Here is a 14,621-nt window from a genome sequence, read left to right as displayed (position 1 = left end):
CTCCGCAGCGCGGGCTCCCGGCAAGGCCGGTCCGGGCGGGAGCCGAACTAGGAAAAGGGACAGGCGACAGCCGCCCGGCCCCGTCACCAACCCGGCTTCTCGGCCAGGACGCGGGGCCGGGGACACTGCCTGCGCTTTGGGGGAAAGCAGGACCCGAGCCCGGGGTACCCGAAATAAGAGGAGGCATAGCAACTGAGGGGGCGGGTGTACCCCGCCCCTCCTCCCATCCCTCAGACGTTCTGAGAGGAGTGTAAGGCTAAGTTCTGAGGGAGGGGTTGCAGAGCCTTGGCTCAAAGGTAACGTTGGCCTGAAGACGTTTGTATTGCCCCTGCTCTCATTCCATAATCTCTTCATGCCCAAGTCTGCAGCAGCAGAGAGCCCCCGCCTCAGAAGGAAGCTGAAATCCGGCCCCCAAGGCTGGGCGCCACTCTGTGCTCTCTGTAGGGATGGAGTGTGTGTAGGGCGCCCAGGCCCAGCCAAAGTCCGGTCGTTCACCCGCCGGCCCTCAATGGCCATTCAGCCTTTATGGCATTGGGAGACAGGACGGCCTGATTTCCACCAGTCAGATACAGTAAGCTCACAATGGAAGGGAAGTAGAAGTCGGAAAATGTGCACCGTCACCCCCAGTGCCTCTTCACCAAGCTTCCTCTGTCTCCCCTTAGCCCTGCGGGAGATGATGGACCAGGGCTTAGGGATAGGGAAGGACTTCTTCCTCTCCATAGCTGCCTGCTCTCAGGTTCTCGGTTCTTAATATATATATATATACTTTTAAATCACATTTCAGACCTCAGGACAAAGGGTTCTGACTTCATTTAGATACCTACTTGTCAAGATCTTATTTTAAAGTCTCTCTCCCACACCTTCCTTCCTCCTTCATCTCACCCTCCTCATTTACTTACCATTTACCAGTCCATCCGTATGGAATAGAATGTTCCTACTTCCAGGAGCACTGTAGTTTGGGGCCTAATTGATTCTGGTAATTAATTTGTTCTACCTGCTAGATCAGATGGAAATCCTACTCATGTGCCCAAGGATTAGCACTTGGCTTTCTAACACCTCCTCTAATTATCTAATAGCATGGGTTGTGAGGACTCAGTCTCTATTAAAACACTTTTACTATTAGCGGTAGTGATTGGAATTGTGATGACGACTAGATTTCAACAAATTAGAGCTTAAAAATGGGGAGATGGAAGAGAAGTGGCTTCTTTTAATTTTCCTGAGTTTAACATCAATAATTAGAGCAATTTTCGGAGATGTGAGCTGAAATTACCCCTGCTGTGTTGTAGATGATCACCTTAATTTTAGCAAATTGACTCCGGGGAAATAAATGTGACAGATTAGAAAAAGACAAACAGAAAAAACAAAAGATTGAGAAGGAGGAAAATGAAAGGAATGAGAATGGAAAAAGGAATGGGAAACAAAAACCTAGTACAATTTGGGGGAGCTAGGGTTGAAAAAAATAATGTAGCAGAAAAAGCAAACTGTATGAGTGAAGTGAGGAAAAAGTAATGGAAATTTGAAGGGACATGGAGGATGGCACCAAGAGGTGGCTCTGGACATATTTACACAGACCTAATAACTTGACTAATGTAGCTATAACACTCTTCCTGCCTACTCCCTATAACTAAGGTAAAGAATGTTATGATCATGATTATCATCATCATCATTTTCTTTATTTACCTCAATAATCCAGTCAGCCCTCAGCCATCAATTTGAGTCTAGCAATTTAAAGTAGTGGATGCTCTTTCTTCTCATTTCTTCTCTTTTCCTTTGCTATCAATTAAGGAAACTCTTAAAATCCAGGCCTAAATGCCTGAGTAAGTGTTTTATCCCTATGGCTTTGGGCCCTTTTAGTGCCTTCTCCTCTCTAAAGAGGAGTTTACTGGACAACAGAGACTTTTTACTTTTAACTTTCTTTAAAAAACGAGTGGGAAGCAGCAGCTCTTGCAGTGTCAGAGCAGAAATTAAGGTGGAGAAACCTGGTAGGAGCAAGAAGCGCCTGTCGGCTTTGCTCTCCGCAGGCTTGGCCGGGAGTATTCAGCACCGCGGACAGCTCCCCGCCCCGCCCCGCGCCCACCGCACCCTCCCCTCTGCCTCTGGCAGCCTCGTCATTGGCTCTCCCGGCTCCCCTCTCCAAGCTGCCAATTCTCCAACACATAGGCCCAACCTACCCAGGAGCTTGTCTTCTCGCCTCTCCAGCGCCCGGGGTAGCCCAGGCCGAGGAGAGAGCAGCAGAGACTCCGGCCTCGCAGGGTGGTTGCCGGCTTTCCACTAGGCTTGCTGAGACGCTGCCTGCTTCCTACACTTCGTTCACGGCCTTCGCCCTGTGGCAGGTGCTCCGCTCAAGATGAATCTCAACTTCACCTCTCCTCTACACCCGGCGTCTTCGCAGAGACCCACATCCTTCTTCATCGAGGACATCCTGCTGCACAAGCCCAAGCCGCTGAGGGAGGTGGCCCCCGACCATTTTGCCAGCTCTCTGGCCTCTCGGGTGCCTCTGCTAGACTATGGCTACCCCCTCATGCCCACACCCACCCTCCTGGCTCCTCACGCCCATCACCCTCTGCATAAGGGAGACCACCATCACCCTTATTTCCTCACCACCTCGGGTAAGTAACAGGGGCCGCATGGTGTGGGCAGTGAGAGACTCGGTCCTCTAGTGCAAACCCCAGTCCTGTGATGGAGCTAAGGAAAGGCCAGAGCTGGCTTGGCCTGGCTTGGTGGTCTCCTTTCCTAAGTGACAGTGGAAGGTTGAGGATATATCTGAGAGCACATGGAGCTCCCTCAAGGCATGCCAACTCACGGGGATAATTCATGATCCCTCTGCACTTTTTATAACGGAGAAGACATGCCTGGCCAAGAGGTACCTGCAGGCGAATGAGCCTGACAATAGTCTTAGTGGGCAGTGCTCAGTCTCCCTACTCATGATCTTCCTGGCCACTTTGGTCCATCTCTCAATTCGCATTCTTCTCTGCCTCTCCCTGCTCAGAGGGAGACCCTTGAGCATCCTGTCCCAGGGAATGGAACTGAACTTTTGAGCTCAGAAGCTTGAAATGCCCCATGCCAGTTCAGCTGTCATCTTCCAGGTGCTGAGCATTTGCAGACCCTGCTGGGGGCACAGAAGTGAATGAGGGTTGGCATTCTTTGAGGAGGAAAGGTTTGGGCTGGCCAGAATAACAGAGAAATGGTAAGAAAAAGGAGAGAGGAACACAGCTTTTAAACTCTCTTCACCCCTCACATCTAGCATTTAACGCACAATCTTGGGGAGGGGCCTTCCCTTCTCTGCCCTAGTTACCAGAGTTGCTAGAACTGGCCGTTAAAGTATTTTGATTTCTCTGGCCTGACAAAAAGCCGGGACTAGCAAAGTCTGGTTGGGACAGGAAGATGTGGAGGAATAACCAGATTCTTTTCTGTCTCTCTCCAAAAAGCCACATGCACACTTTTTTTTCTCCAGCACTTTCATTCCATATAGTATAGAATCATTCCTTGAGTCCCGGTTCTGAGTGCAGGTGGAAACAACCCTGGTTGGAGCAGGGAGATGGGGGTGGGGGGGAGACAGGAGGCAGTTTGTGAAATGTGGGTGCTAGAATCCAGAACAAAAGCTAAGAGTGTTGGTGAATCAGTGAAACCCAGACTCCGAGGCACTGGGTTGGAGAGGCAGTTACCAAGCCGGCTTCACCGCTCCGCTGGCGGCAAGATATTCTTGGCTGCAACGGTGTTCCCTCCGCACAGTAGTGACCAAAGCCGGCCTTACCCGAACGTGTGGGGTGTGTGTGTGTTTCCCCGTTGGAACTGGCGGATACTGCGTGCGCCAGCTTCTGTGTGCTTTGTGCATCTCAGATGCCGAATAAAGCCTGCAAGGACCAGGAAAGATGAGACGTTTCCCCTGACCTGGCCAGGGGAAAAAGCGCTTCAACCCTTCTACTTTGCTGGGCTTGGAGTCCGAGGGAAAGAATGAGAAAAAGAACAAGGACTACATTAGAGAGCAGCTCCCCAGAGTGGCCCTGAAGCTGACTAGGAAACGTGAGAGGCGGGGATTGCTCCTCTGTCCTCGCTCTGCAGCTTCTCTGGATAAGAGACTTTGGCTCTGTCCCTTTTGGTTGCAGGAGGACGAGGGAAGCTCGAGAGGAAAAAGTGTTTTCTTAGTGAGGTTGGGAGGCAAGATATCTGCTCTTCTACTAGCCCCAGAGCAGCACCGAGTATCAAGGGTCTGGGAGGATACAGTGGGGGGTGGGCTAAGGGGAGGACAGCTCCTGGACCATCTGACGTTTGCAAGAAAACTTCTCCAGGCGCAACAGATCCCTACGGAAGCCTCTCCATGAAGACATTTTAAAAGGCCCTCGGATCTATTTCCCAATTTTCTTCCCGTTTTATTTACTGTTTATTGTTTGTGTTTCTAGATGGCCTTCCCGATAAAGATCTCCAAGCGCTGTACTTGCTGCTCTTCCACCCCCTGTCCTGGGATTCCTGGGAGAAGGGCTTGAGGGAGTTTGGGGCGAGCAGGAGACTGGTGGAGGCAAGAGGCGAGGGAGGCGCTGGGTACCAGGAGATGGGAGCGGGCGGAGGTTGTTCCGGGCGATGCGGGATCTGCCCACCTGGTCGCTCTTCTCTCCGCAGGGATGCCGGTCCCCGCGCTGTTCCCGCACCCGCAGCACGCCGAGCTGCCGGGGAAGCACTGCCGCCGCCGCAAAGCTCGCACGGTTTTCTCTGACTCGCAGCTCTCCGGCCTGGAGAAGAGGTTCGAGATCCAGCGCTACCTGTCCACGCCGGAGCGGGTGGAGCTGGCCACGGCCCTCAGCCTGTCCGAGACGCAGGTGCGCGGAAGGAGAGGGCAGCCTCGATCTCTGCTTGGTTCTTCCCTCCCTTCAACTCTTAATACCCTCGGGACCCATGGCGGGGGTCTTTGAGCAGGCACGACCAGCACGCCCCCCCTTATTCTAGGCTTTCCCCAGGATCCTTAGTAAAAGTACCGATATCCCAACCTCATGTCAGACTTACCCACGCAGAATTAATGGAGCGGGGCTCTGGACATGAAGGAAAAACTCCTCCCGTGATTTTGATGGTCACCTCCAGTTAGGAACTTATTTCCTTGCCTTCCTTACTCCCCACAGGCCAAGGACGTAACAGAGTCAGAGGTAAAATGATAATAATTCGATGGGTGCTTGTCCTGAGAGACGCCCACACAGGAGACTTTTTTTTCTTATTTCAATCTCTCAGCAGCAAATATTCGTATGCACCTCCCCCCCCCATACGCTGTGGTTTAAGTCCCCTCCCTATCCCGCTGTCCTGAGTGGAAGAACTGTTTTCATCTTCCTCCAGGCGCTGTTCACCTGCAACCTCAAAACCCTTCTTCTTTCTACTTCCTCCCTCGTGTTCTCTGTACCCAGAAAGGCGATTTGCTGTGAAATCACTAGACTTGCCAGGTCTGGGTCTGATTTTTTTTTTTTTCTCCAAGGAGAACCAGCAAGTTCAACTCTCATCTTTCTGTCCAGGAGTCTTGCTGGGTCAGGTACTTAGCTATCTCAACAGAGGAACCTAAGTTGAGCGTAAAAGAGGCTCCTCCACGCAGCACTTACTATTAGTGATTCTAATTACTGACAGTATTGGCAATTACTAACCACACCACTTTGATCCTCATCGTTATTTTGGGACAGTTACCCCTGGGAGCCCTGGGATGTGTGATTCTCATTCCACCTATTTGTGAGGAGTTGGGGCTGTCGCAGCTCTTCGGTAATTCGTCAGTGGATTGCGGCCCATTTTCCTAAACCCGGAGCCGTCGCTCAGATCTGGAGGAATGACACGATTTTATTTCTGTCTCCCCGAAATCAGGTGAAAACGTGGTTCCAGAACAGGCGGATGAAGCATAAAAAGCAGCTGCGGAAAAGTCAAGACGAGCCGAAAGCGCCGGACGGGCCCGAGAGCCCCGAGGGCAGCCCGCGCGGCCCAGAGGCCGCTGCCGCCGAGGCGGGGCTGAGCCTGCCCGCCGGCCCCTTCGTGCTCGCCGAGCCAGAGGACGAGGTGGACATCGGGGACGAGGGCGAGCTCGGCTCCGGGCCGCACGTGCTCTGAGCCGCCAGGCTGGGGAGGGTTGGCGGGGAGGGGCCGCGGGGCCGGCGCGGTTCTCCCCCGGACCGGAAGACTCAGACTCCAGCCCCGCGGCGGGCCTCGGAAACCGGCTCCTGGAAGACAGACCCCACTGGCAACCTCGGGCGGTGCGGAGCCAGCGCGGCACCTGCCGCTCCCTGCCGCCCGCCCGGTCCCTGCCAGGGAGAGTGTGCGCCTGGGTTCGCTCATTCCCGCGTCCCGCATGGTCAGCGGCGGGGACCAGGCCAGCACCGCATCCCAAACTGCAAATTGGGCTCTCGGCTCTGTATTCGGTGGGGGACATTTTTCTCCGCCGCGATCACAGACCCGCTCCTGTCTCGTCTCTCAGCCACTTGCCCCCAGCTCCGTTATTCGGATTTTGCGGCCTCTCCACGCGGACCTTTTGCCCTTCCCTGGGCATTCGGATTGGCTACAGGCAAGGGACCAAGTGTCTGGGGGCTTCCGCGCTCTGCAGGGATCCAGGCTGAGCCGTAGCAGCGTGGTCTTTCGAAGGCCCGGGGCCAGGACAGACTCGTGCGCCGCTGGTCACTAGCCTCCCACTCGCTTCCGTCCCCCACTCCCCGCGCCCCAACTCTGACTCAAGTACTAAGGCGACTCCCTCGTTTCTGGGCGGCGCTTCCATCTTCTCCCACCTGCGTCCTCATCCAGAGCTCGCGGTCCCGCTCCCCGCACCCTTCCTGAGCTTGGGGCCCGCAGGCGCGGACGCCCTTTACGCGCTCCCTCCCGCGCCCAGCGGCGCCCGGGCTCGGCGGGCCACGAGGGCAGAGGAAACCCCAGGGCGATTTCTGCTTCCCGAACTTGTTGCACTCTTGTCCCGAAACTCTTCCACGCCCCACAGGCTACTGATATTTGAAAAGTGAGTTTTCCTCGGGTTGTGGGTGGAAACGCTCATCCTCAGCGCATTTCAGGGAAAGTGGAGTTTTAGCGTCACCGGGTTTCCGGCCGTGCACCTGTTTGGGGACTAGATGCGGCGGCGGGGGATGGGGGGACGGGGGGAGGGCTCTGATTGGCTTTGCGCGTTACCCCTCTCCTTTTCCACCCGGAGGTCTCTTATTCTCTCACTGGGTTTGCGGGCTCTTTAGACAATAAAAGGCTCTAGGGCAAAACTGGGACTGCTCACACCTTTCCCGGAATTGTTTGTTACCGCGTCCTCCCACGCGCACGCCCCTCCCCTCCGCGCTAGGCAGTTTCCTATTCCCGGTGGAAATGAACTTGGCTAATAACCTTTCATTAACACATTCCTGTTTCCCTCACTCCAATTTTTCTGTTTCTAATCGTTTGATTAATGGTCTTGAGCTCCACTTACATGGAAAAGGTCGCCCCAAATGGTATCCTGTGGCTCTGAAATGGTGAAGGAACAGACATCTCCTGATATTTGGAGTTTAAAATTATAGTAACGAATCATGTGACGATCCTACGTACCCAGTACACTTAGCAAATATAGCAGCCCTGCCAGAGGCAACCTCAGCTTCCGATCCTCCTTTCGATTCTGGTGGTGTCTTTAGGTAAGTGTGCCCAGAGAGGCTAGGAAACAGTGAGTAAAGTACTGCTGGGTGGAATCCTGGCCCTGGGGTTCTAATGATTAATAATAATTATATAAACCACAGTGGTGTGAGCTTAGGTTACATTTAATTTTTTATTTTCTTATTTCTCCAATAAGGGGATGAATGCCGAAGGTCCTTATAGGTCTAGTTTCTATGATTCTGTGAATGTAGCAATGGGCATTTTTTTCCCCCTGCAATAGGCTTGCTGGGGAAACATTACCTGAGGCAAAGATGAGTGTCAGAGCCAGAGCTTTATCCAATCTGCATCATTTAGGACACAAAACTATTGCTTTTAAAACATGGGCATTGTCTAGCCTTGTGGATTTTCCAAAGTGCTTTGTAATAATCTATCAATGATCCTGTGAGTCATAGATGACAAGAATTATTTTTCCCTTTCATAGATGAGGAAATCAAGGCTTGGCAAGATTGAATGATTTACCCATGAAATCAAGGCTAGCTAACAGCCAAAGGACAAAAATATATTTTCTGACTCCTTGTTCACTTCTTTTCCTATGCAGTATGTAATTTTTTCTGGTAAGAATGCATTGGTTGGCATTTTGCCTCTATCACTTTATAAGAACACCACTCTAGTTTCTTTAGATTGTATAGATTGTGGTTATTAAAAGCAAATCTAGGCTCAGATTTCTCCCTTCCTTCCCTGTTCAGATAATGGCAGTACTGGTTTAAGGCAGAAGTTTATGACAAATGCTTTAATGAGACAAAAGACTTGGTTAGAGAAAAAGAAGTAATTTGTGAATGAGAATGTTCCTGGTGAGCTGGAAGGGAAAGTAGATACTCTATTATACAAGATTGTGGAGCCAAGGGAAAAATGGAATTCTAATCCCAGGAAGAACAATTACTAAATTAGATTTGGGAAGAATCTTTAAAGTGAGTAGAAATACTGTGTATTTGTGGGAAAGTGTGTATGTGTGCGTGTGTGTGTGTGTGTGTGTGTGTGTTTAAATTAGATGGTGAACACAAACTCAAAAGTATCAAGCATTTATGTTTTTCTCCTCTTGCCTTCACAACAAGATGCCAGGGCTTATTCTAAGTCTAAGAGAAGCAGATTCTGTGCATTTCATGACCTTTTTGTCTTGAAAAAGCAGGTAAATAGGAAAGCTGTTGGCATAAGCACAGCTCTGCTTTGACTGAAGGTGGGGTGAGTTCTGGAGCCCTGGGAATAGCTGGGTCTTTGATTCATGAGCATTAAACATTGGTAGATGCTCATTCCCTCTTATCCTGGTCCTCCCTATTTCTTGTTGGATTAGATGGAAAGAGAAGGCTCAGAATTGTGGCACCAGGCACAGTGACTATGGGACTATGGGACAATTTTCTCATCAAAAAAGTTCTTGAAATTGGTGGCAAACAATCTGGTAGCAAAACTCTCCTAGTTTCTTTTTTTTTTAAATCTTTACTTTTATTTTTATACAGTGAGTTAGTGATGGTGTTAGAGGATAGATAGAATTTAGTCTCAATTTGTAACATGACAACAATTTTTGGTTTTGGTCTTTAATAGTGATCAAGGCTTCTATAGGCTGAAAGGTATTTTGTCTGAATAACCTGGGTTTTTGCTTCAACTCAGTTTCACTTGGTGGTGAAAATCTGACAAACTATGTTCATTATGATATATTAAGGAAAGCAAACATAGGTCAGAAGAAGCAAGAACATCTCGAAATAGTCAAGGTGGGCAAGTCATCCCAGATCTAACCCCAAATATAATAAGTACTTTGTTCCATATTTGTTTTTAATGCTCTGTTTCTGATGGACTTTATTTCATAGATTCTCAGAGAGGGACTCTTGATAATATTTTTGCTCATATAAGGACATGAAAAATAGACAATACATCATCTGGCCCTATATTAGCTGACGGTGGCACTAAAAAAATACTTAATTGGAATCCATGACACGGCTTCGAAAGAGACAGCACTGGCTTCCATCGATGTATATGATAATTAGAGAGTTATAGATGTGAAGGCACAGAATGCTTTTTGGTGCTAAGAGAATCGTGCAATAAATATATTTAGTTGAAGCAGTGACTCCCTAGTCTTCCTGAATTGGGCTCAATATATATGCAAAATAATGAGTAAATTGAAATATTTTATATATCTATGTTGTATTTTTGGCATCACATTTTAAAGAGGGTGTTGACAAGCTAAAATTCATTCAGTATGCAGGAACCTACATAGTAAAGGGTGTGGAAAAAACAAAGGAGTGTGAGCCTTTTAACTTGGGGGAGCAAAGCTTTGGGGAGTGGGGAGGAAGTTAGCCCAGTAGTTGTGTTTAAATGGTTATGAGGCTATTCATTATCAAGGGGTGTATCTATTCTGCCATGCTAAAGCTATCAGAACCAGAACCAGTGGGTGATTCCAGGGAATCAGATTTTGGAATGGCATTCGAGTGGCTCCTATAGGTCAGGTACTGGGCTATACATCAAACAGGCTAAGTCCACAAAACACTGAGCATCTTTTCACTAGAAAAGTTTAAGCAGAGACTGGAAGGCAAAACATAAGGGATTCTTTATTATGGTTTTCTGCATTAAGGAGAAGTTGGGCTAGATATCTTGTATGGGTCTTTCTAACTGTGAATACTCTCATATTCTATCTTTTTTTTTTGGTAGGTAAGGAACTATAAACTCCAAGTTATCAAAATCGTTATCTTACTAAGGTTTCAGTTTATATATTCTAATTTAAACAGATATATCCATAGCTATTAGAAGAATTAAGAGAAACAAGAAAGAGAAGAAAAAGATATTTCTTTATTAAAGAAGTCTCAGCCCCTCACTCTAGAAAGTAAGTGAAAACAAAGTTATATTCCACTAGGTTAAGGACAAAGATATAGGCAGGGAAAAACTGTCAGTGCAAGAAGAGACATTTGGCAAAATTTGAACCCTTCTTTTTATAGGTTGGAGAAAAATTAAGGCCCAGATATAGTGAGTGTTTTGTCAGTGTCCCATAGTGGCAGAATTGAGTAGAAGCCAATTTTAATTTTCATACCTTACAAGTAACTCATGCTGTGAGAAGAGTGATGGTGGGGCTATTGTCGTTGTAGTACATAGAGAAGATTTTCATAGCAATTTTGAATGTCACATTTTAAAAAAAATCGTAGCTGGAAATCATCTAGTAAAATCTTAGATGAACTTTTGGAAAAACTTCTCGTTAAGAGCAATCTGCAACTTGAATGGGCTCTCCTAAAGGCACTAAATCTCCTAACTCTGTTTTCACTCAAGCCAAGGTTGAATAACCACTTGCTGGGTTGTTTTAGAAGATGTTCTTATATCCAAAAGGATGATCTCTAAGCCATCTCAAATTTCTACATTTCCTTATCTAAAAAGTTTGACCTAATTTCTTTTAGTTACAGAAGAGTCAACTGAGAGAGAGACTGACTTATCCAATGTCATACAGCCTATTAGTTTGGTGAGTTACAGAATAAATACATCTAGAGATCAGAGAATTCCAATAAATATTTAGGAGTGAGATGAAAATTCGAAATGGTTCTCATGTTTCCTCTCCATTGTATTTTCTGGTTGTAACGCCCCCTCCTCCCAATGACACATTTTTTTTCCCATTATATTTGCTCTTTCCTTCTCAGAATTCCCAGTGTGTACACCAATAGTCTTTCCTCCATGATTTTATTCACAATACCACGAGCCTTCTCTTATTATTCTCTTTGTGGCATTAGGGAGCCACATCTGATTTAGCATCAGAGATGTCTTGGTTTAGAGGCTTAAATTCTAATCTTACTTTTGTGAGTGGTGACATTATTTCTCTTACTTGCCATCTGAAAAATGAGGTGAGTGCCCTATAAATCAGTTAAGGATGGTGAGGGGATGTGAGATAAAAGCTATGAATGTACCTACTGTGAGATCTTGGATGAAACGAGCTAGAGGAAGATAGTGAATTACAATATGGAAATGAACATATCACTGGTAAAGTCCTTGATTGAACTTCATCGAATGACAACTGTTACAACACGGTTAACTAAAAGATATTAGTCTTGTGCCTCATCACATCATTACAAAGGGATTATTATGTCTCTTTCAAAGGAATTTTGTTTTTGTAATAACTTCATCATATTTTCTCTTTGTCTATCATTGTCTTTTTGGGCTAAGAGAGGACTTGTAAGCCCTGAATGACATAGGATCCAGAGCCTTCATTGAAGATGTTTCATTAGACCACTCCTTCCCCCATCCCTTACCTAGCCCCACCTTCATCCAGTCCCAGGGTTTCTGTTATCCTATTTGGTGAGAGAGACAATGCTATGGAAGGAGGGAAATTAGAATTCAAATTCATGGAAACCCTCTTAAGTGACAAAGAATTGACTATGACTCTAGTATGGAATCTACCAGGGGAAATCTATGATTTAAGCTTCCTTCTGAAACTTTTAATTTTTTTTATTAAAATTTTTTGTTCATTGTTTTAGAGCCAGTGTCCCACTCTGTTGCCCAGGCTAAAGTGCAGTGGCATGATCATAGCTCACTGCAACCTCGAATTCTGAGTAGCTAGGACTACAGATGCCCGCCACCATGCACAGCCAATTTCTAAATCTTTTGTAGAGATGGGAGACTTGCTATATTGCTTGGCCTGGTTTTGAACTCCTGGGCTCAAGTAATCTAGGCCTCCCAATGTGCTGGGATTATAGGCGTGCTACTGTGCCATTCAAATTGCCTTTTAAGGGAATTTTTTAACTTGAAAAAAGAAACACTTGATGAATATATCTTTAGGACAAGAATAAGTAACAGAGTTGTTTAAAAATATTGACTAATATAATCTTTGGGGACAAGTTGAACTTTTTTTTTTTGAGACAGAGTCTTGCTTTGTCGCCCAGGCTAGAGTGAGTGTCATGGCATCAGCCTAGCTCACAGCAACCTCAATCTCCTGGCTCAAGCAATCCTGCTGCCCCAGCCTCCTGAGTAGCTGAGACTAAAGGCATGCGCCACCATGCCTGGCTAATTTTTTCTATATGTACTAGTTGGCCAATTAATTTCTTTCTATTTAAAGTAGAGACGGGGTCTCGCTCTTGCTCAGGCTGGTTTCGAACTCCTGACCTCGAGCAATCCGCCCGCCTCGGCCTCCCAGAGTGCTAGGATTACAGGCGTGAGCCACCGCGCCCGGCCTCAAGTTGAACATTTTTAACATCCATTCTCTTCCTAGCCTCCATGGTAACAGATAATGGAGAAGTTAAGTGTTACTTGCTAGTAATCTAGCAGACAGTTAAAGAATAGCCAAATAGTCTTTATTCCTCCTTCGGTATTTGACTTAAGGTGGGGAAAAAAGGTGGGGAAAGCCATGGGAAAGGGGTGGCTTCTTATCCTGAGTTTCAAATGGGAATACTTTACAAGCTGAGAGCAAAAAACTAATACTTTACACTTGCCCTGCTCTTTTTTCCATCTATATTTTTTTTCTTCAATTCCTAAATTCCCTCTTTTTAATTTTAAAGATCAGGGGTTTGGCCAAGCATGGTGGCTCATGCCTGTAATCGTAGCACTTTCCATTTTTGGCTGACAATTTTGGCATTTATCTCCATGTCTCTAAGTCATTTGACTGAATTGCTGCTTTTTGATATTTCTATTTTAGGAATTATCTAGTACTTCACAGTATAAAAGTTGAAAATTTCACTTTTCCTCCCATAGTCCCACCACATAGATGCACCTTCTCTATTGCTTTTCCCAATATGGCAATTTGGTTTAGATCATGGTTGTGATATGTATATGCAATTCTCAGCTAAGCCAGGTGATCAACTACTTTTCTTTTGTGCAACACTTCTTGTTTTCCTTGAAATTAATATGTCTTATTTGATTATTCTTACATTTTAAATGTACTTATGACTAATTTAATCCCAAACTCTTTCACCGTTTCTCTATATCCCACTCCTACGATATTCACATGCTCCTAACATTTCGTTTTCCTGAACAAATCTCTGCGAGAGCCTTGCAACCTGTTCCACTCTAGATTCTATGTCAGTGGGTTTCTCTTCTCCATTATTCCAGGGATTCTTCTCATTTTATTTTACTCTTGTTTTCCACACCTTCTTTCTTGGTTTACCCTCTCATTTTGGTGGAGCCCAGTCTAGTGAAGTTTTTTGAGAATTGGTGCATGAGGGTTAAATGTTTTGAGATCATCCTTGTTTAAAAATATCTTTATTCTAGTCTCATACTTTATTAGCATAGAAGTCTACGTTGAAAATAATTTTTGAATAATTTAGAATGTATTACTCCACTGATTTTTAACTTCCAGTTGCTATGGTGAAGTCTAAAGCTACTTCTTGATTCTTTGTGTATCCTGTTTTATTTATTCATCTATGTAGGCAGTGTACTAAAATTTTATAATTACGTGCCTTGTTTTAGGTCTAGTTCACCCATTGTTCTGGATACCCAATAGGCACTTCAGTCTGAAAACTCACTTTTTTCGGCAATGGGGAATTTTGTTGAGTTAATTTTTTGATGATTTCTATCCCTATTTTTCTATAATATGTTTGCTTTTTATAGAACTCCTATTATTTGAAATTTTACCCCTGGATTTATCCTTTAAATTTTTATCTTTTCTCTCCTATTTTTTTTTAATCTCTTTGCCTTTTTTCTCTGATTTCTCAGAAAATTCCTCAATGTTATTATCTAATCTTACTTTTGAGTTTTTCATCTCTCTGCCAAACTTCTTTTTTTCTGAGACAGAGTCTCACTTGGTTGCTTGGGCTAGAGTGCCATAGCGTCAGCCTAGCTCATGGCAACCTCAAACTCCTGGGCTCAAGTGATCCTCCTGCCTCAGCCTCCCAAGAAGCTAGCACTACAGGCATGCCACCATGCCCGGCTAATTTTTTCTATATATTTCTAGCTGTCCAATTAATTTCTTTCTATTTTTTTTTTTTTAGTAGAGACAGGGTCTTGCTCTTGCTTAGGCTGGTCTTGAACTCCTGAGCTCAAACAATCCACCTGCCTTGGCCTCCCAGAGTGCAAGTTCTGCCAAACTTCTCATTCCC

General features: G+C 46.1%; 1 protein-coding gene across 1 annotated transcript; it reads left to right on the top strand.

Annotated features, from left to right (window-relative positions):
* Nucleotides 1-2,181: 2,181 nt before the first annotated feature.
* Nucleotides 2,182-6,142, top strand: BSX (brain specific homeobox). Its single transcript, XM_012789835.2, has 3 exons — nt 2,182-2,609; nt 4,618-4,814; nt 5,830-6,142. The coding sequence occupies exons 1-3, from the start codon at nt 2,348-2,350 to the stop codon at nt 6,067-6,069; spliced, it is 699 nt and encodes a 232-aa protein (XP_012645289.1). The 5' UTR covers nt 2,182-2,347; the 3' UTR covers nt 6,070-6,142.
* The last annotated feature ends 8,479 nt before the right edge of the window (nt 6,143-14,621 follow it).

The sequence above is a fragment of the Microcebus murinus genome, chromosome 4 (genome assembly GCF_040939455.1).
Source record: "Microcebus murinus isolate Inina chromosome 4, M.murinus_Inina_mat1.0, whole genome shotgun sequence".
Taxonomy (NCBI): domain Eukaryota; kingdom Metazoa; phylum Chordata; class Mammalia; order Primates; family Cheirogaleidae; genus Microcebus; species Microcebus murinus.
Note: the sequence above shows the minus strand (reverse complement) of the source record. Positions and strands in the feature narration are given on the sequence as shown.